The following is a 27,852-nucleotide window of genomic DNA, read 5'->3' as shown; positions in this document are numbered from 1 at the left end:
CTTTATAAAATGCTTCATTGAGTGAGTCTACTCAAATCCGCTCAAGCTGATCAGTTACAAACAATGAGTTGCCACAGCAACTGTTTAAAAAGTTAAACGATGATTGATGCATGCGGCGCTATTGAAGTTCACAACTCTGGCAAGAGCAAACATAAACATCTGTCAATAATCGTTAACTTTAATAAGCAACTCCATTGCACTGCCTGACTAACAAAGAGCAGGGAGAGGGAAGGAGGAAAGATGTGAGAGTGAGACTATGTGATTGGCTCAGGACAGCTCTCCTGTATTTTTTTTTTCTTAATTGAAAAAGATCCGCAATGGACTGAGGGCGCGAAGTAGCGAGGGCTGACTGTAATGCTAATTTTTACCGGATTGTTTCCTGTGCGCACCAGAAATTATCTGGTGTGCATCAGATTGCTTAAACTTATTTTATTTCTGTCGCTGTCCCTTTTGAGGCTCCGTATTACTGTGATAAATTTATTTTAAATGATCGTGTCTCTTGGGATTTCTTCTTTTAGGCAAAAAACAAATACTTGGAATTGGCGAAAAAAATGAGCGACTACGCCATGAAGAAATATAAGTCTTGGATAGCTGACACCGAATGTAACTTGCCAGTGTTGTTGAAGACACCCGTTTTGGACATAATTGTGAATGAAAGTCAATTTCAGGGAGAGTTGGTATGTATCGGTGGTACATCAACATAGCATAAAAAGTTAACCCTTAGATGCACAAGTTACTGGACCCTACACTCTTCCATAAGTGGGTCAAAAATGACCCATTCTAGAACCAATGTGTTTTTATGTCATTTTGGTGAAGAATAATCACTTGTATATTAATTACTATGATATTTAGGGCCACACAAGAATGATTTCATGCTTGAAATAGCTATATGATTCAATTAACATTTAAAAAAAAAAAAAAGCAATAGACTTCATCCTTCCTTGTATTTTATCATCAATGATGAAGAGCTCCCATGCATCTTTTTGGTAAGACAGCAGTGCTAAGCCCTTGTGGAGGCACTGACCGATTTCTGAGGATATTGTGGCTCTGTGTTCTGCCCTGGGTGGGAGGTAATTCTCTCTATTAAGAGCCCTACCAACTCATTCTGTTGGCCAATGATTTTGACACTTTCTTCTTCAGAGGACACATAAGTGGAATCTTATGAGTCAGATTCATCCTGTTCAGTTGGATTTCCAGGTGGACAACTGCCACTGCCACCTGGACAATAGTCTGGGTCCTCATCATCAGATATTTCGGACACTTGAGTCCAACCCCGTCACTGCCTCTCCATCATCCAACATCTGTAGGACCATTTCAGCTGTAAATCTAGCACAAATCCGATTTTTTTCGTGTTTTTCCGACTCGACTGAACAGGAAAAGTCGCATAAAAGTGGACCATTTTCAAATTCGATCAAGGTCACTTTTGTATTAGTTAAAATCCCATCCGGGCCACATTTTTCCAGAATGTGGCTGCGGTCCGAACTGTCAAGTCCCCCAAATTGGAATTCATGCATCAATTAACACAGTGCTTCTCAATTATTTTCTGTCACGCCCCCCCCAAGGAAGACGTAAATGTTTCGCGCCCGCCCCAAACTCTCTGCCGCCACTGTAAATAGTATCATTTGTCTATAAAATTACTATTATAAATACGCATCTGCCTAACATTGTGTCCTTTTTTTTCTAATAAAGAAAAAAAGTAACGTAGATCAACTTATAGTAAAGTATAACTTTATTAACATTGTTTTGTTTGTAACAGAGAAGACTTGACGTGCATCAATTTGCCTGAATTAAAAAAAAAAAAAATTCACATCCAAACTAAAAAATACACTCAAGGTACATTTTTGACCATTTGAAACAGAAAAATAAAATGTAATAAAATAAGTAAATAATAACAAATTAAAATTGATTAGGAACATTCACTCATGAGGATAATATGCCAAAAAATCTGACCGAAAAAACAAAACTGAATAAAAGAAAAAAAAAAGTGTCCTTGGACAGGACAGTTTTTATTTTTGCTGTTCACAGTATTAACCTCCTTTGCAATGGTGTGGAGTTATTTTGCAATGAGCATGCTAACAATGCTGACTGGTTTACTGATATAACATTGACAAAGCAGGACGATTGTTGGCAATATTCGGCACGTTTTCACTGAAAAAATCAAGCGGCTTAACAATGAGATTGGGGTCTAATGTCTTTAAGTGGCGTCTTAATTGATTTGGCTTCTGGCTGTCTGCTATAATTATTTTTAGACACAGCAAACAGTGGTCTTTCATCATCACCCACTGTATTAAAAGTCAAAGCTAAAAGGCAAACGGCACGAAAAAAGCACATTCACGGCGGCTGAGGTAGAACCGTAGGTGAAGGCGGTCGTCGTGACGATCCCAAGCCGAAAATGGCACTTCTCGGGCGGCGACGTGAGAACCGGACAAGACAGTGGGTCGCTGCGTGAGTGAGTCCGGTCGGAAAACGGCTTTCGAAAACGGCGGCGGCACACTGCTCTTCATATCTGTTGTCTGTGTGTGCTGAGTGCTCTTCCTTAGTTCAAAAATACTGCGCGCACTCTGAAAATGAGAGCGCCACTGCCACCTACTGAGTGGATGTGCAAGTACACTTTATTCCAGTACGGCAAAAAACAAAACAAAAAAAATACAGGTTCCGAGGTCACATGCGCCCCCCCTGGCATCGCTCTGTGCTCCCCCCCCCCGGGGGGGGCGCGCCCCACTATTTGAGAAGTACTGAATTAACATCAGCAAAGAGCGAGAGCGACAGGGTGCTGCGGTAGCAGTGCAGCCGTCCATTAGCGTTAGCGCCTAGCTTGAACGCGGCTTTTGAGGAAGGAGCGGGCTTGACAACAGTCATAAAAAAATAAAATAAGTTGAGAATAAGCCTGACAATGCTCGGTTTTCTCTCTGCTCCAATGCTCTTGCGCATGTGGGCCAGTTTGCTCAGCGCATCTCGGACTGCGAATTAGAGCGCATGTGTGATACTTGAACAGGCTCAATCAATCAATCAATCAATCAACTTTATTTGTATAGCACATTTAAAAATCCGCCAAGGAGACCAAAGTGCTTTACATAGCAAAACACAGCAAAATAAGTCAACTTTGAAAGATAAAACAAACACATAAAATAAAATAAATAAAAGACGAGGTCATAAACTGTCATTGCACATTAAAAGCTGAAGAAAAATAAAATGTTTTAAGACGTGATTTAAAATCCGTAAGTGAGGGGGCCTGTCTAATAGTAAGTGGTAATTGGTTCCACAGCCTGGGCGCCATCACCGCAAATGCACGGTCACCCCTAAGCTTCAGCCTTGATCTTGGGACTACTAGAAGCAGGTGGTCAGCTGATCTGAGGGTTCTGGTTGGACTGTAAGGCTGAAGCAGTTCTGACAGATATGGCGGCGCAAGATTATTCAAACATTTAAAAACAAATAATAATATCTTAAAATGTATTCGGTAATGTACCGGGAGCCAGTGAAGAGATGCTAAAATTGGGGTGATATGTTCACGCCTGCGGGTTCCAGTTAGGAGTCGAGCAGCAGAGTTTTGTACAAGTTGCAGACGGGCCAGTGCCGCCTGACCGACACCTGCATACAAAGAATTACCGTAATCCAGCCGAGTTGTGACAAAAGCATGAATCAATTTTTCCATATCAGAGCGTGAAACAATAGATTTCACCTTAGCAATCTGGCGAAGCTGATAAAAACAGTCCCGAACAACACAAGAAATCTGCTTCTCAAATTTAAAATCAGCATCAAATTGGACCCCTAGATTTTTGACATAATTCTTAAGAAACGGAGACAATGAACCGAGGTCAACATTCAGGGAGGCCTGGCTACTCGGTTTGAACACCATGACTTCAGACTTACTGTCATTCAAACTTAAAAAATTACATGAGAGCCACGACTTTATATCGTTGAGGCATTCAATAAGTTGACAGAAAGTGCCATTCAATGGACAAAGGCAGTCTGTTACGCCAAAAAAACAGATGACAAAAAAAATCTAAATTGTGCATTAGGACCAGCGGTATGAACCGAGCCTTAGTTAGCTAGCTAGTTATGAAGTAGGTTAATTTGTTGATAAATAATAATAAAGAGTCATGAAAAACACACACACAAAATACTCTATGGACATAATACTTACAGTACACGTATCAGCTCGTGCTGTGTAAAATAATCTTCTTAAGGGACGTCACTTTTTACATACCTAATCTGTGTAGTCCAGGATAAATTTACTCCTGACAGCCAAAGTTGGTAAGAATGAAAGATTCCGATTGGATTCCATAGAAAATCCATGTGGGTCATTTTTGACCCACTTGTGGAAGCTTAGGGTAGTAATACAAAAATCACAATTTCTTCAAATGTATAAAAACTTCATCAAAAATTTGAATGGCATTATATCAAAAACATGTTTTTTGAGGAATACCTGGAACATGAATTGATAACAATTATTCATTCTGAAGATATCTCGATAACACTTTATAATAACTATCCGTTTTACTAGTTAATAGATCATTAGTAAACTGTTTATAAATGATTTATTGTTGATTTGTAATGTATTTGTTAACAGTTTGATAAGCATTTACAGGGTGTTCCAATATGGTTGACCCATTCTAAATGCCCATGCTAGTTGATGGATCTTAATAAAACTATATACACTTTATGTTGAAGGTCATAGGTTTTATTGGTTAAATATGCAAAGAAAAGTACAAATATTTGTTGGTTCTATGGCAGATTTTCATAAATGTGCAACATGAGCGCTGCCTGCAAAATGCCTTAGCAAAATGCCTTTTCTTTTGAAGTGAACGGCATTTCTTAACCTGAAAAGATAGAAATGCCAAACGTTACACACAAAAACTTGAAACGGTTCTACACAAACTGTGTTTCAGGTTAAGAACACCCTATACAGTATATGCTTAACAAACTGTTAACAAATACTTCACAAATAAACAATAAATCATTTATCAACAGTTTACTAATGATCTATTAACTAGTAAAACGGATAGTTATTATAAAGTGTTACCGATATCTCAAGAAAACAACCTCACCGGGTCATTTTTGATCCACTTATGCATCTAAGGGTTAAGAAAATATGCACTATTTTGAATTGAATCGTTTTAAAAGGTCATTCCAGCCTCACCTTTAATCTGTTCTCAGCAGATTAAGCGATACCGTGCAAATTTTCCACCAGAGATCATGACAATAATTTCAGAGTCAAAAAACTTGATTTCAATGTCCTACTCTATACCTGAGGTTGCTCAAAATGTGACTCTGCAGGAATTCAACTTCATAAGGTAGTGGCACTCGCCGAGGATAAGATTACGTCAAAGTCACTTAACCTTAACCTTTCACATTGGATGTAGGTACAGTGAAGAGCTACATAAACTTGTCAATCGCTACAACGCTACAATTGATAGTCTGAGTGACGCAAAGCTCTCCATGTTGTCACCAAACATCAAAAGGGTTGAAACGCTGTTTTTATCAGGCTGCAAAAGACTAAACTGGAACTCTTTGGGTATGATTCTATAATCTTGTGTTGACTTCATTCATGTGTATGACAAATGAAGGTTTTGTTTGTATTTTTTTTAATTTAGCAATTGCAGATTTCATCAGTGAGGCTAATCAGGAACTCTCAAAGTTTGAGTCAATCGTCAGTCAAATCGAGAACAACGAGCTTGATATTGAAGCCAAGTTGCAGTCCATAATGTTGGCAAACCTCTTGAAATGTCCCGCTCCAGAAAAGACTGACCTTTTACCAAGTACGCACGATTAATACATATAAATACATATAGTCCCTGACAAAAGTCTTGTCCCTTATCCATTTTGTTGAAACAATTGCTAATAACTAGGGCTGTCAAACGATTAAAATTTTTAATCGAGTTAATTACAGCTTAAAAATTAATTAATCGTAATTAATCGCAATTAATCGCAATTCAAACCATCTATAAAATATGCCATACTTTTCTGTAAATTATATATATGTTCTGTAAAATAAATTCTTGGAATGGAAAGATAAGACACAAGATGGATATATACATTCAACATACGGTACATAAGGACTGTATTTGTTTATTATAACAATAAATCAACAAGATGGCATTAACATTATTAACATTCTGTTAAAGTGATCCATGGATAGAAAGACTTGTACTAACATTTATCTTTTAAGAACTGCAAGTTATAGAAATTTTATATTAAAACCCCTCTTAATGTTTTCGTTTTAATAAAATTTTTAAAATTTTCAATCAAAAAATAAACTAGTAGCCCGCCATTGTTGATGTCAATAATTACACAATGCTCATGGGTGCTTAAGCCCATAAAATCAGTTGCACCCAAGCGCCAGCAGAGGACGACAAAACTACCAAAAACACAAGTAACAAGTTGGCATTGCACTGTGCTGTCATTTTAATCTGTTTGAGCGGGGCATGTGCGTTAATTGCGTCAAATATTTTCACGTGATTAATTTAAAAAATTAATTACCGCCCAGAGATGCCGATCGATCGGGTCCAATCACGTCAGTTTCAAAGTATCGGCATCGGCAAAAAAATATCGGACATGCCTTTCTTTTAATATATATATATTCTTTAATCGATTTCTAATTGTATTTAATGTTACAGACATAATGTGTTACACTCATCCATAGTCTTTAGTTTAAGCTTAAGGTAGGGTTATCAAATTTATCGCATTAACAGCGAGAATTAATATTAAATACATTTATCACGTTACAATATTAACGCATGCGCTGCACGACCCACTAACGCATTGACGAGTTCAATCTATAATGGCGCCATTTTACCCACATAGTGTATAGAGCTTAAAGCCAGGGTAAAGTGAGTAGAGAGAACTTTGGCAGCCTTTGGAGCCATTTCTAAAAGGCTAAAGCCTTAAAATCCCTCTCTCAATAATTAGAATAGTTGTGGGAAGTGATGTGGGGAAGACAGATAGATCTTTTTTTAACACCCTATATTATTTCGCAACGCAGAGAAGATATAACAATTGGTACCACGACGCACCGTCATGGTTGCGCTTCCCATCATGCATTGGGGCAGAAGTTAAATGGCTACAGTATCATTTACTGAAAGCTCAACAAATACACTGGATGGCAGTATTTAGTCACAATATACAAAGTCACATGTATCCTTTAAGAATTACAAGTCTTTCTATCCGTGGATCCCTCTCACAGAAAGAATGTTAATAATGTAAATGCCATCTTGAGGATTTATTGTCATAATAAACAAATACAGTACTTTTGTACTGTATGTTGAATGTATATATTCGTCCGAGTTTTATTCATTTTTTTCTTAATGCATTGCCAAAATGTATATGATCGGGAAAAATTACCGGGAATGATTGGAATTGAATCGGGAGCAAAAAAAAAGCAATCGGATCGGGAAATATCGGGATTGTCAGATACTCAAACTAAAACGATCGGGATCGGATCGGGAGCAAAAAAACATGATCGGGAACAACCCTATTACGTTAATGCGATAATTTTGACAGCCCTAATTTAAAGTACATTTTTTGTTCAATTGTCACCCTACTTTCTGTAGGCGACAAAACTTTTGTCTCGCCAAAATTTGATCTTTATGTCTTCATTAAATGATCAATCTTTTTTCAGTGAAGCAAATATATTTTTGTACATTCAACATCATTTGGGAGGGTCTTAGCGTTCATATAAGCCATTTCTGAAACCAATTGAATCATTAAAAGTCAGGTTATTAGCAATTGTTTCTACAAAATGGATAAGCGACATAACTTTTGTCAGGGACTGTATTTTAATCAATTGTCTAATGACAATTTTGTTAATTTTTTTCAGGTGTCAGGGAGTTTTGCGACTGTATTGATAGAGAGATGGCCAAAACTGTACATTTGTTGAAAAGCAAATACACGGACATTGGCCCCGTCCTTACCAAGGTGGAACATTTGATTATGGAAACAAACACTGGCAAGTCTAAATGTATGTCAAGTTACTACGCATACTGGGAACGCAAGGTCCACAATTGTCTAATTAACATGGTGCTGAGGTAACATCTAGTGCTGAGGCAATTTTTCCCGACTATCATAATAACGGCTACCTCTAAAACATGCATTTTTTTGTTTGGCACATTTAGAAACATCGAGGCTTTCAATACTGTGCTTTTGGGGAGTAAACCTCTTTTCCGCGTTGATGCCATCCTCTCCGCCCCCAAGATATTATTGCAACCAAAAATAACCGAGATTTACCAGTTGCTTACGCAGTGTATCCGAGATTGTGTCGAGACCACCAAAGTAGGACCGTTATTTCGTATTCCGCAAAATTTAGACATTGCTTTCTGATTGAGATCTGTCCACCTTTAACCTCTCTTCCAGGAATTTGCGCGTTGGATGAACGGAACGTGCATTGAGTGCCCACCACAACACGTAGATGGTGACGACTTGGTGGTTTTTAGCTTCTTTGACAACGTATCTTATCATCCTCAAATCAATGAACGTGCGCTTGCGGTGTCCCAAAATATTCAGCAGTTGCTGCTTTCTGCAGACCAATACCTTAATCACTGGAAACAGTACAAGCCTCTATGGGAAAGAGACAAAGCCACAGTCTGTGAAAAGTTTGCCGCTAAAGACCCAACGTGCGCTATGTACGATCAGAGGCTGCAGTTCTATGCTCATATAACTCAGAAGGTGACCCTGGAGCCTTTGTTTGTCAACGTGAACATTGTCCAACTAAACCTGGAGCCACTTTGCCACACTGTGCAGGAGATGGCAGAGTCATGGATCAGTTCTCTTGGAAGTTTGCTCAACAAATCAGCCAAAGAGGAACTCTTCAATTTAAGAGATGAACTCGTGGTAACGTGAATGTCTCCAAATATGTGTCTAAATTTTAGTAACTTTTATTACCAACTGTAATTCATTTTATAATCATGTGTTTTCCACAGCAACTTTCCAAGAAGCTTAAACAGAGCCCTGACACTTTTGAGAACTTGAAAAATGTCCTTGGGACCGTCTCAAATGTTAGAGACATGTCTCTTAATGTGGAGCTAAGCATCAGAGATATTCAGGAGAGATATAGAACAATGGCTATGTACAAAGTGGAGGTAATGTACAGTCCCTGACAAAAGTCTTGTCGCTTATCCATTTTGTAGAAACAATTGCTAATAACTACGGCTGTCAAACGATTAAAAATTTTAATCGTTAATTACAGCTTGAAAATTAATTAATCGTAATTAATCGCAATTCAAACCATCCATAAAATATGCCTTATTTTTCTGTAAATTATTGTTGGAATGGAAAGATAAGACACAAGACGGATATATACATCCAACATACTGTACATAAGTACTGTGTTTGTTTATTATAACAATAAATCAACAAGATGCCATTAACATTATTAACATTCTCTTAAAGCGATCCATGGATAGAAAGACTTGTAATTCTTAAAAGATAAATGTTAGTACAAGTTATAGAAATGATATATTAAAACCCTATTAATATTTTTGTTTTAATAAAATTTGTAAAATTTTCAATCAAAAAACTAACTAGTAGCTCGCCATTGTTGATGTTAATAATTACACACTGCTCATGGTGCTGAAACCCATAAAATCAGTCGCACCCAAGCGCCAGCAGAGGGCGACAAAACACAAAAAACACACAGTAACAAGTGGACATTACACTGTGCTGTCATTTTAATCTGTTTGAGCGGGGCATGTGCGTTAAATGCGTCAAATATTTTAACGTGATTCATTTAAAAAATTAATTGGCGCCCGTTAACGCGATAATTTTGACAGCCCTACTAATAACCTGACTTTTAATGATTCAATTGGTTTCAGAAATGGCTCATATGAAAGCTAAGACCCACCCAAATGATGTTGAATGTACAAAAATATATTTGTTTCACAGAAAAAATATTTATCATTTGATGAAGAAATAAAGGTCAAATTATGGCAAGACAAAAGTTTTGTCGCCTACAGAAAGTAGTGTGAAAATTGAACAAAAAATATGTTGAATAACATAAGCGAATTAAGTAGTGGTGCTGTGAGATCTAAATTTAATATTATGTATGACTTCCATGGGCTTCGGCAAGGATTCATACAATTTATTGATGAAGTCATCAGGAACATCAAAGAAAGCAGTCTTGCATGCCTCCCAGAGTTCATCAACATTCTTGGGTTTCATCTTCCATGCTTCCTCTTTAATCCTGTTCATGTCTGGTGACCGGGCTGGCCAGTCCTGGAGGATCTTGATCTTCTTTGCCTTGAGAAACTTTGAGTTAGAGATTGAAATATGCAATGGAGCACCATCCTGCTGCAGAATTTGTCCCTTTTTATGGTTAGGAATGTAGGAGGCAGCTAAGATTTGTTGATATTTCAGGGTGCAGACAATTAAAAAACTGTGTGGCATTTGCCAGGGCCCACAGCCTGTCACAAGGATGGACGCTGGAAAAGTGGCAAAAGGTGGATTTTTCAGGTGAATCTTCCATTGAATTACACCACAGCCGCCGTAAATATTGCAGGAGACCTACTGGAGCCCGCATAGATCCGAGATTCACTCAGAAAACAGTGGTTTGGTGGTGGCAAAATCATGGTCTGGGGTTACATCCAGTTTGGGGGTTTGCGAGAGATCTGCAGGGTGGAAGGCAACATAAATAGTCTGAAATATGAACAAATCTTAGCTGCCTCTTACATTCCTAACCATAAAAAGGGACAAATTCTGCAGCAGGATGGTGCTCCATCGCATACTTCAATCAAGATCCTCCAGGACTGGCCAGCCCAGTCACCAGACATGAACATCATTGAGCATGTCTGGGGTAGGATGAAAGAGGAAGCATGGAAGACGAAACCCAAGAATGTTGATGAACTCTGGGAGGCACGCAAGACTGCTTTCTTTGATGTTCCTTCATCAATAAATGTATGAATCTTTGCCGGAGCCCATGCAAGTCATACAAAATATTCAATTTGGATTTCACAGCACAACTACCTTATTCGCTTATGTTATGTAACATATTTTTGTATTTAAAGTACATTTTTTGTTCAATTTTCACACTACTTTCTGTAGGCGACAAAACTTTTGTCTTGCCAAAATTTGAGCTTTATGTCTTCATTAATGATCAATCTTTTTTCAGTGAAACAAATATATTTTTGTACATTCAACATCATTTGGGAGGGTCTTAGCTTTCATTTGAGCCATTTCTGAAACCAATTGAATCATTAAAAGTCAGGTTATTAGCAATTGTTTCTACAAAATGGATAAGCGACAAGACTTTTGTCAGGGACTGTAGTTTAGTGTTTTGTTTTGTTTTTTTGTTTGTTTTTGTTATCATTCAATATTTTACAGAGCTATCAACCCTTTTGGGGTTCCATACTATTGAGCTATATATTTAATGTTTAGATTGAAAAAGATGAGCTGGAACTCGTAGAAAATATCAACCGGAATTGGAGGGAACTCTACGCAGAATCCAAACAAGTGGATCTGAGTCTGACAGATATAAAGATTTCATTCAAAGAGGTTAGAATATTAAACTTTTTTTGCAACACATGTTATCCTGTTAAAACTAACAAAGTCATTGCAATAGAAACTTACTTGTACGGTTCTTTCTTTATCACCTGATTTAAATAAAGACCACCCAAAAAATGGCAGAAGAGTTTCGGGAGGAGTTGTCCATCTTTGTCGAAAGCTTCAATATGCACGGTCCTGGAGCTGTTGGAAATGATTTGGATAAAGGTATACAGCTGCTGGAAATCTTTATAACCAAAAACTAGTTAGATTTAACCACTGCGTCATCCATCAGTTTTTTTTTCCCACTCTTAGGACTATCAATAATGGAATCATACGAAGCAGAGCTTGCCAAAATGGTGGAGGGACGGCAGGAGGTAGCTAATGCTGAGAAACTATTGGACCTCCCTGTCCTTGCATATCCAGAGATTGTCAGCATACAAAAAGACATGGATAGCTTCAAGCAGATTTATGATATATACCACAATCAAAAGGTCAGCTTTAAAAGAGCTTGTAATATCACGATAACATAAAACTACTAAGACACATCAGATTTTCTATACATATCAGCTGGCTATTATTTCTCAGGTTGCAAAGACAAAGTGGTCTCAGACCTTGTGGATAGACTTGGATATCCACTTGCTTCAGGAAGGGGTTGAATCCTTCGTGCAAGATTTGAGGAAACTGCCCAAAGACGTACGAGCCCTTCCTGTGGCTTGCTTTGTTGAGGCCAGAATGAAGGAATTCAGAGATTCTCTTCCACTTCTGATGGACCTGAAGAATGAAGCACTCAGAGAAAGGTCTGTTACGTTCTAACTTCAACAGGGTAATTACAGTCTGACATCCAGATCTTAATCTTAATACCAGTTGAAATACAGCTAGAATTTTTCTTTTGCACATTAAGAGCGCTTTCACACTAGCGCTGTTTGGTCCGTTTTGAACGGACCAGAGTTTTTTTTCTCAGATAGTCCACTTCCTTTTGGAAATGTGAACGCGCATCCGAACTCTAGTTCAGACTGAAGGAATTCGGCCCCTCCGGCCAAGCCGCGGGAACAGCGACAGCCGAACGGAAATGGTGTTCAGCTGGCACCGCTCCCACACGTCAAATTCCGCGCGTTCACTCCGGTGCTAACCCTTTGCACTGACTCCCAAGTTCCAAAAGTTTGAAGAAGGCTCACCGAAAAAAGGTTGACAATTTATTCGTTGTCAGTGGTCAAAAAACAAGGCAAAACAGACGACGGAGGGACAATGCTGGATCCAGGGTCGGGAAAACAACGGGCACATAGAAATGTTCCCGAGAAGCGACAGTTGTTATCTAAGTGTTCAACCCTTTTGAAAGCTGTGGTAGCGTGGCTGGGTGTCGTCTTGGGATCATCCCTCTGTGGCAGGTTTGGGCGGTGAAGTTCGTGCGTTGTCCTTCGTGGCTGGGACGTGGTTGCCACGGCGACCGACGCAGGTCTTGACGTCCCAGGTGTCCATGCTATCAAGTTGTTGGTAGGGCAGGAGCATCCTGACTCCTACCGGAGCACTGATAATGCTTTTTCTTCGCCTATGTAGAAATTCGCCCCCCCCCGGCCAAGACGCACGGAAACAGCGACAGCCAAAACAAGTGCCGCTCGGCTGATGCTGCCCACGCGCGCGCCAACCGGGAAGGCAGAACTTCACGCGTTCTCTCTGACATTAACCCATTGTACAGACTCCATGTTCCAAAAGTTTGAAAAAGACTCGCCGAAAGCAGGTTGACAATTTATTCGTCGACAATGGTCAAACACAAGGCAAAAAACACGACGGAGGGACAATTCTGGATCCAAAACAAGGCTACATGTTTCCGAGCAGCAAAAATCTGTGTTATCTCAGTGTCCAGTCTTTTTAAAGTCCTTGATGAAGCGGGCCGTGCTGAAGGTGTGTCCGAAGGTGTGTCTGGGCATTGCTTTTGGGTCTTCCCCTCTGTGGCCGGTTTTGGGCGGCTTAGGTTCGTGTGCGGATGGGACGCCCGCTATCAACTTCGTTGTCCGGGCTGGCTTGTACTTGTTTTAGGACAAAGCGCTTTGTCCTTGGAGTTTGCTGGGGGAGCTGATTGCAAGAGTTGGTGAGTCAATCTTGTGCGTGACGCACGCGTTGGGCTTCTGTGATAAGACGGCATTGTGTATCTCTTCTATTTCTTCTCATTAAACAATGGTTTGCTATTTATTTTATATTAGTAGTGCAGTCCAACCGTAAATATGAAAATGATACTATTTCCTGAGAAATTATATTACATGTGTTAGAGTAATGCAAACAGTTAGACGGTGCCTACGAGAACCTGTACCATTCTTTCTCATCTCCCCCTCATTAGCCCGGATAAGGTGATTCCCTTTACTGTGTCAAAGGGCATGTAGTGGAGTCTGCTTAAACAATAGTTAGATGAATGTGTTAGACTAATGCAAACAATTATATGGTGTGTGCGATGACGGTATCTTTTCCCTTCACCTATCAGGCGAGGGCTGATAAGCTCGTCCACTTTACTAGGGCATGGAGCTTGTTTCTTTAAACTATGGTTAAGTGCCTTACTATAATAAATGTGTTAGACAAATGCAAAGAGTTATATGGTGTCTGCGAGAAAAGTAACTATTCCCTTCAGGACCAAACAAACGAACTCTGGTCCGATCAAAAATCGTGGTTTTCGGTCCACTTTAAGCGCACCCTGCTTCCCTTGTGAATGCAACCGGAAAAGGGTGCGCTTTTGCTACTTTATGAGCAGGATTACAGCGTGGAGCTGTGATGCTCCAAGCTGTGACGGTACACGTAGAGCATCCTCGGTAGCGGAAGTACAGCGCGCATGCTATTCAAAATCAACAATGGCAAGATGACATATGATTAGCTATGGCCAAATCTTGTGATTGTGCTGCGCCAAGCAGTTGCATTTGATACTCGGAATCAGGAATGCTGTTGCGTACCGTGTAAGACAGTGTTTTTCAACCGGTGTGCCGCGAGAAATTATCCAATGTCGTATTTTAAATTTTTTAAAAATCCGTCGTCGGGCGGAGTTGCAGAGGAGGTACAGATTTGCAGTCGTGTGCAGATGAGCAAGGTATTGCTCTTGTCGTGTTCAATAACTGCTCGGATTTCTAACCATCAGCTACCTTGTTGTCAGCGACAATGTGGACCCTAGCACGTCTACTGTACTGTACATCATTTGATTAGACTCGCCAAGAGTCAATATTCAGGAAAGCGTCCTTTCCATTTTATCCATATGTGACGACAGTCAATCCTCCCCGTGTTTTATTCCAACACATTGTCAAGGGCAGCAAGGTGGCTGACGGCTAGAAATCTGAGCAATTCTTGAATGCGACACGAACAGCTATCCTAAACGTCATCCCCAAACGAAACACTCGTCGCTTCAAAACAAGTTGATGGACTATTTTGTTCGCCTTTGTGAAAACACAGAGAAACTGGCAACTTTATTGAGAAAAGCTGCAAAGGTAAACGAGAAAGTCCCTAAAGACCTTGTTGCTGAACTTGTTGCTAAATCCAAAGTCCCACACTGTGGCAGAGACCTTAATACTACCTGCCCGCAAAGCTATTGTTAGCGAGCTGCTTGGCCTTGATGCAGGTCAAGACATTGCTAAAGTCGACCTGTCTGATAATTCTGAGCTTTTCAAGCCTAACTGCTATAAAAAAATAAAAACAAGAGACTGAGAGCTGTTGATGAAGATTCCTGCCAGGATATCAGCTTTGGGTTCATCTAAACAGGCTCAAGTTTCACACTGAGTAAGTATAAATATTGAGAAACTATTTTATAAATCAGTATACTGTGCGGAAAGTAATTTTGGAACATTTTTGGTTTGTGGTGTCCCGCGAGATTTTCCAATGTAAAAACGTGACGTGGCTCAGAACAGGTAAAAAAAAAACACTGGTGTAAGAGTGACAGAAGCCTAGACAGATGGAGCCTCTCGGAGCGGCTGTTTGGTAAGTCTCGCTCTCCTGGTAGTTGTGACAATTTGACAGTCCAAAAATTCACGAAATTGAGAGCGGTCGCACGCCTTTGTGACTTGGGGTACCACATGGTTCCCTTTTCGTGGTTTAATTTTCCCCGATGCATTTTTATATACTCCAATTTGCTCGGGTTAGGTTTTTTTTTTTTTTCGAACTCAAACTTATATATATATACAAACTTCTGCTTCAGTCAATTGACATAAAGTGACACATACAGATGCACGGTTATATTATCATTGTAAAATAAAAGACAATCATAAATAATAATAATAATAATAATAATAATATACAGATTAACATTTATAAATAATGCTAAGCTACATTACATGCAGCATCACAGCACCACACGGACGAAAAGGCGTTCAACTGTGTCCCTCACGGAATTCTGTGGGGCATGCTTCGGGAGTATGGGGTACCGACCCCCTTGGTAAGGCCTGTTTTGTCTCTGTACAACTGGTGTCAGAGTTTGGTCCGCATTCCCGGCAGTAAGTCGAAATCGTTCCCAGTGAGAGTTAGACTCCACCAAGGTTGCCCTTTGTCACCGATTCTGTTCATAACTTTTATGGACAGAATTTCTAGGCACAGCCAAAGCGTTGAGGGCGTCCGGTTTGGTGGCATCAGCACTGCATCTCTGCTTTTCGCAGATGATGTGGTCCTGTTGGCTTCATCAAGCCGCGATCTCCAACTCTCACTGGAGCGGTTCGCAGCCGTGTGAAGTAGGGCTGGGCGATATGGCCTTAAGTACGTATCACGATAAATTGAGCAGATTTACCTCGATAACGATAAATGACGATAAATTCGCCCAAGCGGACTGTTATATCATTTGAAAATTTGAATCAATGCATGGAATACAAATTAACCGTTTCTCGTTAAATTTATTTAACCAGCTTTCAATTCAACAATTGCACACGCAGTCTAAACATTAAGTATGAAAAAAAAATCTTGTAAACAATAAGAATTCTAGTGTGAACATTTATAACAGCTTGTATGACTTGAAAAATGTACAACATTATAAAAATCAATATGACGACTGTGCAAACATGTCATTCTAACACAAATGACTTGCAGCTTTAACAGTACACTTCAGACAACTTATTGGTAATGGCTGCTGTGACATAATTATTCAACACAAGTGTTTACGTCAAGGTTTTAGTTTTTTTTTTTTTTCCCGAAACATTTTTTAATACATGCACCCCCCACACAGACACAACCAGATTGAAGCTGTATTGCTCTGATGCCAATGAAACATTTAAGGTTTTAAGATGGCAGAATAAAGCAAACACAAATAGAAAAATAGCTGTCGCCATTAAACTGTCATATATATAGGCTTCACTGCTGGATTTATACTTTATGAAGAGTGCTTTACCATCATGAAAGCTTTCAGAGAAATCACACAGATGCCAAATAACGCAACATAATGATTGCTACATGAAGTCCATGCAGTCCACTCGTTAATTTCAGCCGTTTCGACAAGGTTAGAGCCGCTATGACTCCATCACGTTCGTTTGTAGCCGCTGTTAGCCGCTGGCGTTAGCCTGTGGCTTGGCTACCAGAAGAAAGCACTGAAAGCATCCTCTCCTGAAATCGTGCGAACCAGGGAGATCAGCGGGTGAAAGCCCGTTTGGAACGCGCCAAGAGTTTACTTAATGTCGGGTGAAAGTTTGGCGAAGCTAACTTAAGCCCGACTCCATCCTGTTTACTTGTAGCGTTAGTCGTTAGCGTTAGCCTACTGGGCTTCTGTTTGTTTGGCTTCCTGAAAACCACGTGACTCCTTACGTAAGCACACTGTCTGCTTTCTTAAAGGGGAATGAACATAGCCGAACAACACAGAGTCAAAGTGGGATGAAAAGACTATATTTTCTTGTTTTATTAAATTACCGAATTTACCGACATGGTCAAAATTACGTCGGTCATCGTGAAGAATTTCGGTGACGGTAAATTTTCGGTTTACCGCCCTGCTCTAGTGTGAAGCGGTCGGAATGAAGATCAGCACCTCCAAATCCGAGACCATGGTCCTCTTTCGGAAAAGGGTGGCGTGCCCTCTCCGGGTTGAGAGATGAGATCCCGCCCCAAGTGAAGGAGTTTAAGTATCTTGGGGTCTTGTTCACGAGTGAGGGTAGGAGGGAGCGGGAGATTGACAGTCGGATCGGTGCAGCGTCTGCAGTGATGCGGACTCTGCACCAGTACGTTGTGGTGGTGAAGGAGCTGAGCCAAAAGGTGAAGCTCTTGATTTACCAGTCGATCTACGTTCCTACCCTCACCTATGGTCACGAGCTGCAGGTCGTGACTGAAAGAACAAGATCCTGGATACTAGCGGCTGAAATGGCTCTCCCTTAGAGATAGGGTGAGAAGCTCGGTCATAGCCGATACTCCTCCGCGTTGTGAGGAGCCAGCTGAGGTGGCTCGGGCATCTGGTTCGGATGGCTCCTTGATGCCTCCCTAGAGAGGTGTTCCGGGCATGTCCCACCGGCAGGAGGCCCCAGGGACGACACAGGACACGTTGGACAGACTGTCTCTCAGCTGGCCTGGGAACGCCTTGGGATCACCCCGAGTTGATTGAAGTAAAGAGGGAAGTCCGGGCTTCCCTGCTAAAGCTGCTGCCCCACGACCCGCACCCGGATGAAGCGGCAGATATTGAATAGATGGATGGAACATTAAAAATAAATGTTTTTAACTTTCTCCAATAGACACTGGAAGGAATTGATGAAAAGGACTGGTACAAGCTTTGAGATGAACACACGCAGCTTCACTTTGGAAAACATGTTTGCAATGGATCTTCATAAATATGCAGACGTTATAGATGACATTGTCACCTCAGCTGTAAAAGAGCTTGGTATTGAAAAGGTAAGCCCGTCTCACTATAGATGATCTCATATTCAAGTTAGAAGTTAAAACAAAGAAAGATAACTCATAAAAATGTCTCTATGTGCCACTCAGAGTGTGAAGGAGGTGGTGGAGACCTGGGAAAACATTAAATTCATTGTACAACCCTATAGTAAACGCGCCAATCAACAGTGTTATGTCTTGGGTGCCGTGGATGAGATTCTGTTGAATGTGGACAACGATGCCATGAATTTGCAAAGCATGGCAGGAAGCCGTTTTGTGGGACCTTTCCTCAGCACCATACAACAATGGGAGAAAGACCTTTCTATTATCAGTGAAATCATAGAGGTCAGAGAATATACAGTCCCTAACAAAAGTCTTGTCGCTTATCCGTTTTGTAGAAACAATTGCTAATAGACCCTACCCACGTGACGTCACAACTCCACCCTCCTGACTGGTGCCGCCCAATTGTCCGTCAACACATCGTGTTTACCTGTTACGGCTACGTACATTCCTCCTATTTACGGCGTGTTTTTCTGCTCGTTAACATTAATAATCAAAATGGTGAACGCGTGTGTGGCGGTCGGTTGCAATAACAGAGAAGATAGACGGAGAGACTTGAAGTTCTACCGGATTCCGAGAGACCCGGAGAGGAGAGAGCGAGATGGGCTGCTGCAATTCGACGAGAAAACTGGGCTCCAAACGACTACCACAGATTATGTAGTAGTCATTTTATATCTGGTAAGATGCATTTAATATATATTTAGAGGGTTTTGGGCTGACAACCACAATTAAGATCATTGCTAGGCTAATCGCCGACAACATACACTCAGACGTTGTGAATGAACTACCTGAAAATATATAATTATAAGGGGATAATCAGACAGTTGTCATACAATTAATTTACAATTTCACTATTGAGGTCAAAAGCCAAAAAATAAATTCAACTAGGGACAATCTGGAGTAGTGCTATCGCACTCCATATTTATTACATATTATATATTTTGTAGTGAGAGTGCTATCGCTAAACCCTATAAACATTAAAAGCCCTAGCTCCATTGACAAATGACATGAAATACATTAGACTTGACAGTGGATGTTAGCAAGAACAAAAGATTTTGAATTGAAAATTTCGTAACTCACCTTTCCAAGCACAAGATAGATTCCTGCCGAATTTTCGTGGACGAGGACCTGTTTCACCCAACCAGCAACAAAGTATTTATAAGCCTCCAAGCTCTTAAAGTTTTTCAAACTTTCGTGAGAATAGGCTGATTTTGTGTGGACAAGGTAGTTGTAAATATCAGGGTAGCTAGCAGATGTTAGGCAAATACGGCGAAGACAGCGGATCGAAAAACATCGATTTAGGCATCAAATATGGATCTGGCGAATGGATAAACTGAAGCTTTTCCACATAACACCTTTTATGCAACGCATCAAGTGAGTTTACGGCATCCGAAAGCACCGGGTCTTCCATGAAATGCATTATAAATTGCTCGATCAATTGAGACCATTGATAATACAGACACAAAATGACGGACAAGGGGGCGGAACAATACAGCGATCACGTGACTTTGTGACGTCGGTGGGTAGGGTCTATAACCTGACTTTTAGTTATTCGATTGGTTTCAGAAATGGCTCAAATGAAAGCTAAGACCCTCCCAAATGATGTTGAATGTACAAAAATATATTTGTTTCACTGAAAAAAGATTTATCATCTAATAAAGACATAAAGGTCAACTTTTGGCAAGACAAAAGTTTTGTCGCTTACAGAAAGTAGTGTGAAAAATGAACAAAAAATGAACTTCAAATTCAAAAATATGTTACATAACATAAGCGAATTAAGTAGTGGTGCTGTGAGATCCAAATGTAATATTTTCTATGACTTCCATGGACTTGAAGGACTGCATCCATGCAGTCCGGCAAGGATTCATACAATTCATTGATGAAGTCATCAGGAACATCAATGAAAGCAGTCTTGCATGCCTCCCAGAGTGCATCAACATTCTTGGGTTTCGTTTTCCATGCTTCCTCTTTCATCCTGTTCATGCCTGGTGACTGGGCTGGCCAATCCTGGAGGATCTTGATCTTCTTTGCCTTGAGGAACTTTGAGGTAGAGATTGAATTATCCGATGGAGCACCATCCTGCTGCAGAATTTGTCCCTTTTTATGGTTAGGAATGTAAGAGGCAGCTAAGATTTGTTGATATTTCAGACTATTTATGTTGCCTTCCACCCTGCAGATCTCTCAGGGTGCAGACAATTCAAAAGGATAGTCACTGGAAAAGTGGCAAAAGGTGGATTTTTCAGATGAATCTTCCATTGACTTACACCACAGTCGCCGGAAATATTGCAGGAGACCTACTGGAGCCTGCATGGATCCGAGATTCACTCAGAAAACAATGAAGTTTGGTGATGGCAAAATCATGGTCTGGGGTTACATCCAGTATGGGGGTGTGCGAGAGATCTGCAGGGTGGAAGGCAACATAAATAGTCTGAAATATCAACAAATCTTAGTTGCTTCTTACATTCCTAACCATAAAAAGGGACAAATTCTGCAGCAGGACGGTGCTCCATCGCATACTTCAATGTCTACCTCAAAGTTCCTCAAGGGAAAGAAGATCAAGATCCTCCAGGACTGGCCAGCCCAGTCACCGGACATGAACATCATTAAGCATTTCTGGGGTAGGATGAAAGAGGAAGCATGGAAGACGAAACTCAAGAATGTTGATGAACTCTGGGAGGCATGCAAGACTGCTTTCATTGATGTTCCTGATAACTTCATCAATAAATTGTATGAATCCTTGCCGAACCGCATGGATGCAGTCCTTCAAGCCCATGGAAGTCGTACAAAATATTAAATTTGGATCTCACATCTCACAAAACATGTTACATGTTATGTAACATATTTTTGTATTTGAAGTACATTTTTTGTTCAATTTTCACACTACTTTCTGTAGGCGACAAAAGTTTTGTCTTGCCAAAATTCGACCTTCATGTCTTCATTAAATGATAAATCTTTTTTCAGTGAAATAAATATATTTTTGTACATTCAACATCATTTGGGAGGGTCTTGGGTTTCATATGAGCCATTTCTGAAACCAATTGAATAATTAAAAGTCAGGTTATTAGCAATTGTTTATACAAAATGGATAAGCGGCAAGACTTTTGTCAGGGACTGTAGTTTTAAAGTCTAGATGAATTTGAATAGACTTCATAGAATAATATTCTGCACAGGTTTGGTTGTTGGTACAACGGAAATGGATGTATTTGGAGAGCATCTTCATCGGTGGCGATATTTCCTCGCAGCTGCCACAGGAAGCAAAAAAATTTGACATAATCGACAAAACGTTTAAAGAAGTGAGTGTTGACCACACTTTATTACATTATGTAAATGAGCTGTTGATTATTTACTCGTCATTTTTGTCTAGATAATGAATGAAGCACAGAGAAACCCAAACATTAAGCAGTGTTGTCTGGTCCCTAACCGGCTAACAGACCTGCAGAACCTCAGTGAGAACCTAGAAAGGTGTCAGAAGAGTCTCAACGATTATTTAGATTCTAAACGGGATGCTTTCCCTCGGTTCTTCTTCATCTCTGATGATGAACTGCTCAGTATTTTGGGAAGTAGTCACCATGAGTGTGTGCAAGAGCATATGATAAAGGTAAGAGAAAAGTTGTCATTCTTTCAAGTAGGGCTGCAACTAACAATTATTTTTACAATTGATTAATTTGACGTTTAATTAAACGATTAATGTGATAAATATCACTTTTTTCAGTTTGAAGGAATCTGACCTTATAGCCAGATTGCCGGAATCACACCATCAGAACCGCTGGAACCGCACTAGCGCAATTCCAACGACCCGGGCTGGCGGAAATCCCAACAACCTGGCCAAAAGGCCAAACTCAGCGTGTTTAACTTAAGTCTTAACCCCTTGTACTGACTCCATTTTAAAACCTGGAAAAAGGTTTCAAGACACAAATTGACAATTTCTTTCAAGTCTGCAGCACATACCACATACCAAAAAAATGCCACATGAAAAAAAATGCCACATGGCAAAATCCACATACCCAAAAAAATGCCACATGCCAAAAATACATTTTGCCACATACCAAAAAAATGCAACACGGTAAAATCAATTTTGCCACATACCCCCAAAAAATGTCACATCCCCAAAATCATGCCAAAATCAGTTTTGGCACGTACAAAAAAAAAAAAAAAAGCCACATGAAAAAAAATGCCACATGCCAAAATGTATTTTGCCACATACTAAAAAAATGCCAGATGGTAAAAAAATGCCACATGCCCAAAAAAAAAAATGCGACATGGCAAAATCAATTTTGCCACATACCAAATACCACTTTTCGTTCTCAGCCCTGCTGGAATGATTCCCAAATTTGTACACAGTCATTATGTTTGGAAAAAAAAAAAATTCTCACAAATACAATAAACAACAGTCCAAAACCTGGTCTAAAACGTCACTTTGCCTCGATATAGTCAGCGTCCAAAAATAAGTCCGTGAGTGGCCAAACCTTCACCGAACCCCTGAGACTGACTCACCGAACCCCAGGGGTTCGATTGAACCCAGGTTAAGAACCATTGCTCTAACCACTGAAACGTGTGCGGACCCTTACATTACACGCAAACACCCAAATTTAATTATTCGATTTAATCGATTAGTTGTTGCAGCCTTACTTTCAAGCATTACTAAGCTTCCCCAGTTGTTCTCTGCCAAGGTATGTAAAATAAGACTTGTGAAACATCTTACACACTATTTCACTTTTGTTTTACAAGATGTATGATAACATCGCATCTCTGCGTTTTGACACGGAGAGTAAAGGGGAGACATCAGTTGATGCTATGGTGTCTGCTGAAGGTGAAGTTATGGAGTTTCAGAAGCCTGTCCAAGTCAAAGGAAGGGTGGAGGAATGGATGACTGGAGTCTTACATGAGATGAGGCGCAGTAATCGACTACTTACTAAAGAAGCAATCTTTCGTTACTGTGAAGACCGAAGCAGGTGTGTATAGATGTTCACATTGTTTATCCACTACATGTCTGTCATGAGTCTCCTTGTCATTTAGGGTGGATTGGATGTTGCTGTTCCAGGGCATGGTAGTATTGGCTACAAATCAAGTTTGGTGGACATGGGAGGTGGAAGATGTTTTTAACAACTTGAAAAAAGGAGATAAACATGCACTGAAAAATTATGTGACGAAACTGCACCAACAAATTGATGAGTTGGTGACACGTATAACACAGCCCATGAAGAAAAATGATCGACGAAAGATCAACACTGTCCTTATCATAGATGTCCATGCTAGAGACATTGTGGACAGCTTTTTACTGAACAGGTACGGCTTTCATAATTCGTGGCATGGATACTGGCAGTCATTGTAGCCTTTGTAAATTACATAGAGTGAGGAAAATAAGTATTTGAACACCCTGCAATTTTGCAAGTTCTCTCACTTAGATATGATGGGCGAGTTCGAAATTTTCAAGGTAGGTGCTGTTTTTTTCATGCAGCATAACAGATGCCGAGGAGTTTGAGTGGGAAAGCCAATTACGATTCTACTGGGTCCAGGAAGAAGGCAATCTTGTTGTGCGCCAGTGCAGTGCATCTTTCTTTTACGGCTATGAATACATGGGGTTGAATGGCCGATTGGTTATTACTCCTCTGACTGACAGAATCTACCTCACCCTAACACAGGTTTGGTAACAAAACACATTACGCAGTTGTTAACGTATTGAGATTGAGTGTGCATTTGTGTTGAAGGCTCTCTCCATGTTCCTGGGTGGTGCTCCTGCTGGACCTGCCGGTACTGGTAAGACAGAGTCCACCAAAGATTTGGCCAAAGCTTTGGGCCTGCTCTGTGTGGTTACAAACTGTGGTGAAGGCATGGACTACAAGGTAAGAAGAATCTTGAATAAATTATGATCCAAGTAGTGTTGCAACAATTAATTGATTAACTCGAGTAATTTGATTACAAAAAAAAGCTTCAAAACAAATTTTGCTCCTTCGAGGATCTGTTTAATTAGAGTGGCGTTATAATGCTTCGTTTTGAAAGTGTTGCAATGAGTTTTATTGATTTGGGTGAAAACACTGCCCTCTATTGGCAACAGTGAATATGCCATATTTATATGGCCATATGGTAATTGGGCTTGTTTAACGTGGCTAAATCCAGCTGCTCCACGTTAAGACCAACATAAGGTATGCGTTTGTTTGAGCTAATATGTTTGTTTATGCATTCGTTATTTAGTTGAGCAGTTTTTGTGGGAATATGTGTTTGAATGATTTGTTAAGAGCATCGTAAATAAAATGCTAGCGTTTTATGGCATTTAAAATGGCGGACTATTGCTACGCAAGTGAGCCAATTGTTCTTTTGTTGTACTTAAATCCTCCTTTTTTTCAGTTTTTTAAATTTACAGTTATTTCAATTTATTTCTACACTTGTTTGTTTTACATATCCTAAAATTTATTCTGCAACGCATTTAATTTTCATAATCCGATTACTCGATTATTCAAACTGACTTATTGATTGATTAATTACTGAAATAATTCATAGCTGTATCCCTAAATCCAAGTTTCCAATTGTCTCCAGTTAGCAAAAAAGTGTTTTGCCCATCCATCCATTATGTACCGGTAAATCCAGGGTTGGGTTGCGGGGGCAGCAGCTTTATCAGGGAATCCCAGACTTCCCTCTCCCCAGCCACTTCAACCAGCTCGTCCAGTGGGATCCCAAGGTGTTCCCAGGCCAGCCGAGAGACTCTCCAGGGTGTCCTCAGTCGTCCCTGGGGCTTCCCGCCAGTGGGACATTCCCGGAACACCTCTCCAGGGGGTGTCCAGGAGGAGGCATCGAAACCAGATGCCCGAGCCGCCTCAGCTGGCTCCTCTAAACGTGGAGGAGTAGCGGCTCAATCCTGAGTCCATCCCGGAAAACCGAGTTTCTCAAAAAGTCTTTTGTATTTTCCTAACATATTTTTCTTCTCTGTGCAGGCTGTGGGAAAGATCCTGTCTGGCCTGGCCCAATGTGGGGCCTGGGGGTGCTTTGATGAATTCAACCGTATCGATGCCTCAGTCCTTTCAGTTATCTCTTCCCAAATCCAGACTATCCGCAATGCTCTCATTCTTTACCTCAAAGTATTTAATGTAAGTCTTTCAATTTCTTTATTATCATACCATGTAATATTCGGTTCCCAAGTAGGGCTGCAACGAACGATTATTATCGATGAATCGGCCAATTGATCAAACGATTAATCGGATAAATTTCATTTTTTTCAATTACCTTCACAGTTTAAGTTGAGGCATGTTGTAAGTAACAATGAAGACAAATTCCAATTTCAAAGCACACTCTCTTGGATGACAATTTAGTTTGAATGAGGGTTTGTGTTGAGACTGTAAGCCAGTTGTTCTTAACCTGGGTTCGATCGAACCTGTCAAGTTAAAAACTTTCATAAATAGATCCTTAGGTGGACATTTGTAAAATTACCCAGAAATAAGGAGAGAAGACACTCAGTTTTCTTGGCCAAGGAGAGCAAAAAGTGACTAGGACAGTCACCAAAATTGATCTCAAGAAAAAAAACTCCTCCTTGGTATTTTATTTAGGGGTTTGTCCTAAAATTTGGATGTCGCCCTGAGGGAGGGGAGAGCAAGTTCGAGACACCCATGTGGTTTTCGATTGGATATGTGTGTGCATGTAGGTGGAACTAAGTAAATACACTTGTGTAAGCAAGGGCTCATGTAAACAGTCAAAACAATCATGTAAACAGTCAAAATAATCCAGACACTTCAGTTATGCAACGCTGCGGCCATGGAAGATGTCCTCGGATGGAAAATTGTCCTCGAAGGTCTGGACGAAAGTCCAGATGCCAGGTGCTGAAGATGCCTCGAAAGGTCTAGTTACGCAATGATGCGGCCATGAAGCAAGGCAGGTGTCATCCCGACCCTCTTTTACTCTTTGTAACACTTTAAGCATTATACTACAACCTGGTATAGCAAGCAATAATCATTTATTGGTTATATTAGTAAGAAAAATATGGCAATATGTATTATTTATGGTATATATGAGCACAAGAAAATATTCAATCAAGCAAATATTTAATCAACCAAACCTCGATAATTACCTCAACAGAACCCCAGGGGTTCGGTGAGTATGTCTAAGGGGTTCGGCGAAGGTAAAGAAACGCAGAGCCCGACATTTATTAAATCTAGGCAAAGTGGCTTTTTAGACCAGGTTTTGGACTTGTTTGCTCCCAATTTACAGGCTTAATAATGATAATAATACATTTTATTTGAAGGCGCCTTTCTGGCAATCATTGAAAAAAAAACATTTTAAAAAATTTAAGATTGAAAACAGTAAAAATAATAAAGTATAGAACATTTAGGGCAAATTTAAAATACTAAAAACAAATGTAAAAACGGTAAAAGGCAAGGCAAGGCAAATTTATTTATATAGCACAATTCAACACTAGGCAATTCAAAGTGCTTTACATCACATGGAGATCATAAAAATCACATTTAAATCAATACAACGTAAAAACCAAGACAATAGATCGCACTTAATCACAGAATAAAAATAAATACAAATAAAACAAAAATAAAAAATAAAACAAAAAACTACTACTCCTAATAATAATTGAAATCAGCAATGGAGATAAGCACAAGAGGAATAGAAAGCAGGTAGATTGAAATATATAGACAGTTATGGATATGCAGTGCTAAACAATAGCGTTTTTAGCCCTGATTTAAAAGAGCTAACGGTTTGAGCATACTTCAGCTGTTCGGGTAACTTGTTCCAGAGGTGAGGAGCATAGTAACTAAATGCTGCCTCACCCTGCTTGGTTCTTGTTCTTGGAACATGCAGAAGACCGGTTCCAGACGACCTTAGGGGTCTAGAAAAAATACTAACAGATAGAAAATAAGTAGCAGAAAACTAAAACACAAACAAATTAGGGATTATTATTGACAGGCCAGTCGGAACAGGTGAGTTTTGAGTTTGAATTGAAAAAGGGGGACCATAAATCCATTTCTTTTGACTGCTAGTCCTCGATCTGATGGGAGGATGTACTGCTTTGCTCAGTGGGAGGTTGACTCGCAGTTGATATGAGGGAATACAACAGACCAATGGGCAACATGGGCTCAAGTTTTCACCTGTTTTTAATTTTGGAAAATTTTTGAACAGGGATTTGCAAAATTATTAGCTTGCAAGCGTAAATATATCGGTTTTGAATTTGGAAAAAAAAAAAAGCTTTATTATCTAATTCCAAAGGGTTCGGTGAATCCACATGTCAAACTTGTGGGAACCAAACCACTGCTCTAAGCTGTTATAGGAATGGGTTTATGTGTGTGGATTCTTTATAAAAAGAAATTTACTATCAACTTTTCAATCTAACAATAACTCAAGCACTAATCTGCTTCTCCAAACGAAATACAAACCGACGGTTAGGACACTACAGGAATACAGAGCTGTAATAGTCATTGACACGCAGACATGACAACGAAATTACGTTCGATGAGTGAGCATCGGGCCGCTGCAGATGAACCACGCAGCCAACTTTCTTTCTCTTCTTCAGAAATAACAGAGCAGATA

The 27,852-nt window shown here is 40.0% G+C and overlaps 1 protein-coding gene across 3 annotated transcripts in view; it reads left to right on the top strand.

The window, feature by feature from the left end:
• Window positions 1-27,852, top strand: part of LOC130913269 (dynein axonemal heavy chain 10-like) — a 130,626-nt gene that overhangs the window by 28,622 nt on the left and 74,152 nt on the right. For 2 of the 3 annotated variants that reach the window (XM_057831736.1, XM_057831734.1), the window contains exons 12-32: window positions 519-677; window positions 5,158-5,294; window positions 5,364-5,515; window positions 5,595-5,759; window positions 7,817-8,024; window positions 8,112-8,268; window positions 8,350-8,826; window positions 8,916-9,074; window positions 11,365-11,481; window positions 11,595-11,697; window positions 11,785-11,963; window positions 12,058-12,269; window positions 18,132-18,288; window positions 18,382-18,615; window positions 21,501-21,623; window positions 21,695-21,928; window positions 23,059-23,282; window positions 23,347-23,616; window positions 23,789-23,972; window positions 24,039-24,173; window positions 25,260-25,412. In XM_057831736.1, the coding sequence (XP_057687719.1) occupies window positions 519-677; window positions 5,158-5,294; window positions 5,364-5,515; window positions 5,595-5,759; window positions 7,817-8,024; window positions 8,112-8,268; window positions 8,350-8,826; window positions 8,916-9,074; window positions 11,365-11,481; window positions 11,595-11,697; window positions 11,785-11,963; window positions 12,058-12,269; window positions 18,132-18,288; window positions 18,382-18,615; window positions 21,501-21,623; window positions 21,695-21,928; window positions 23,059-23,282; window positions 23,347-23,616; window positions 23,789-23,972; window positions 24,039-24,173; window positions 25,260-25,412 (3,939 nt within the window). The remainder of the gene's footprint in view (window positions 1-518; window positions 678-5,157; window positions 5,295-5,363; window positions 5,516-5,594; window positions 5,760-7,816; window positions 8,025-8,111; window positions 8,269-8,349; window positions 8,827-8,915; window positions 9,075-11,364; window positions 11,482-11,594; window positions 11,698-11,784; window positions 11,964-12,057; window positions 12,270-18,131; window positions 18,289-18,381; window positions 18,616-21,500; window positions 21,624-21,694; window positions 21,929-23,058; window positions 23,283-23,346; window positions 23,617-23,788; window positions 23,973-24,038; window positions 24,174-25,259; window positions 25,413-27,852) is intronic. The other variant, XM_057831735.1, reaches the window with a different exon arrangement.

Source organism: Corythoichthys intestinalis, chromosome 3 (genome assembly GCF_030265065.1).
Source record: "Corythoichthys intestinalis isolate RoL2023-P3 chromosome 3, ASM3026506v1, whole genome shotgun sequence".
NCBI classification, from domain to species: domain Eukaryota; kingdom Metazoa; phylum Chordata; class Actinopteri; order Syngnathiformes; family Syngnathidae; genus Corythoichthys; species Corythoichthys intestinalis.
The sequence above is the reverse complement of the archived record's forward strand: the minus strand, read 5'-3'. Positions and strand labels throughout refer to the sequence as shown.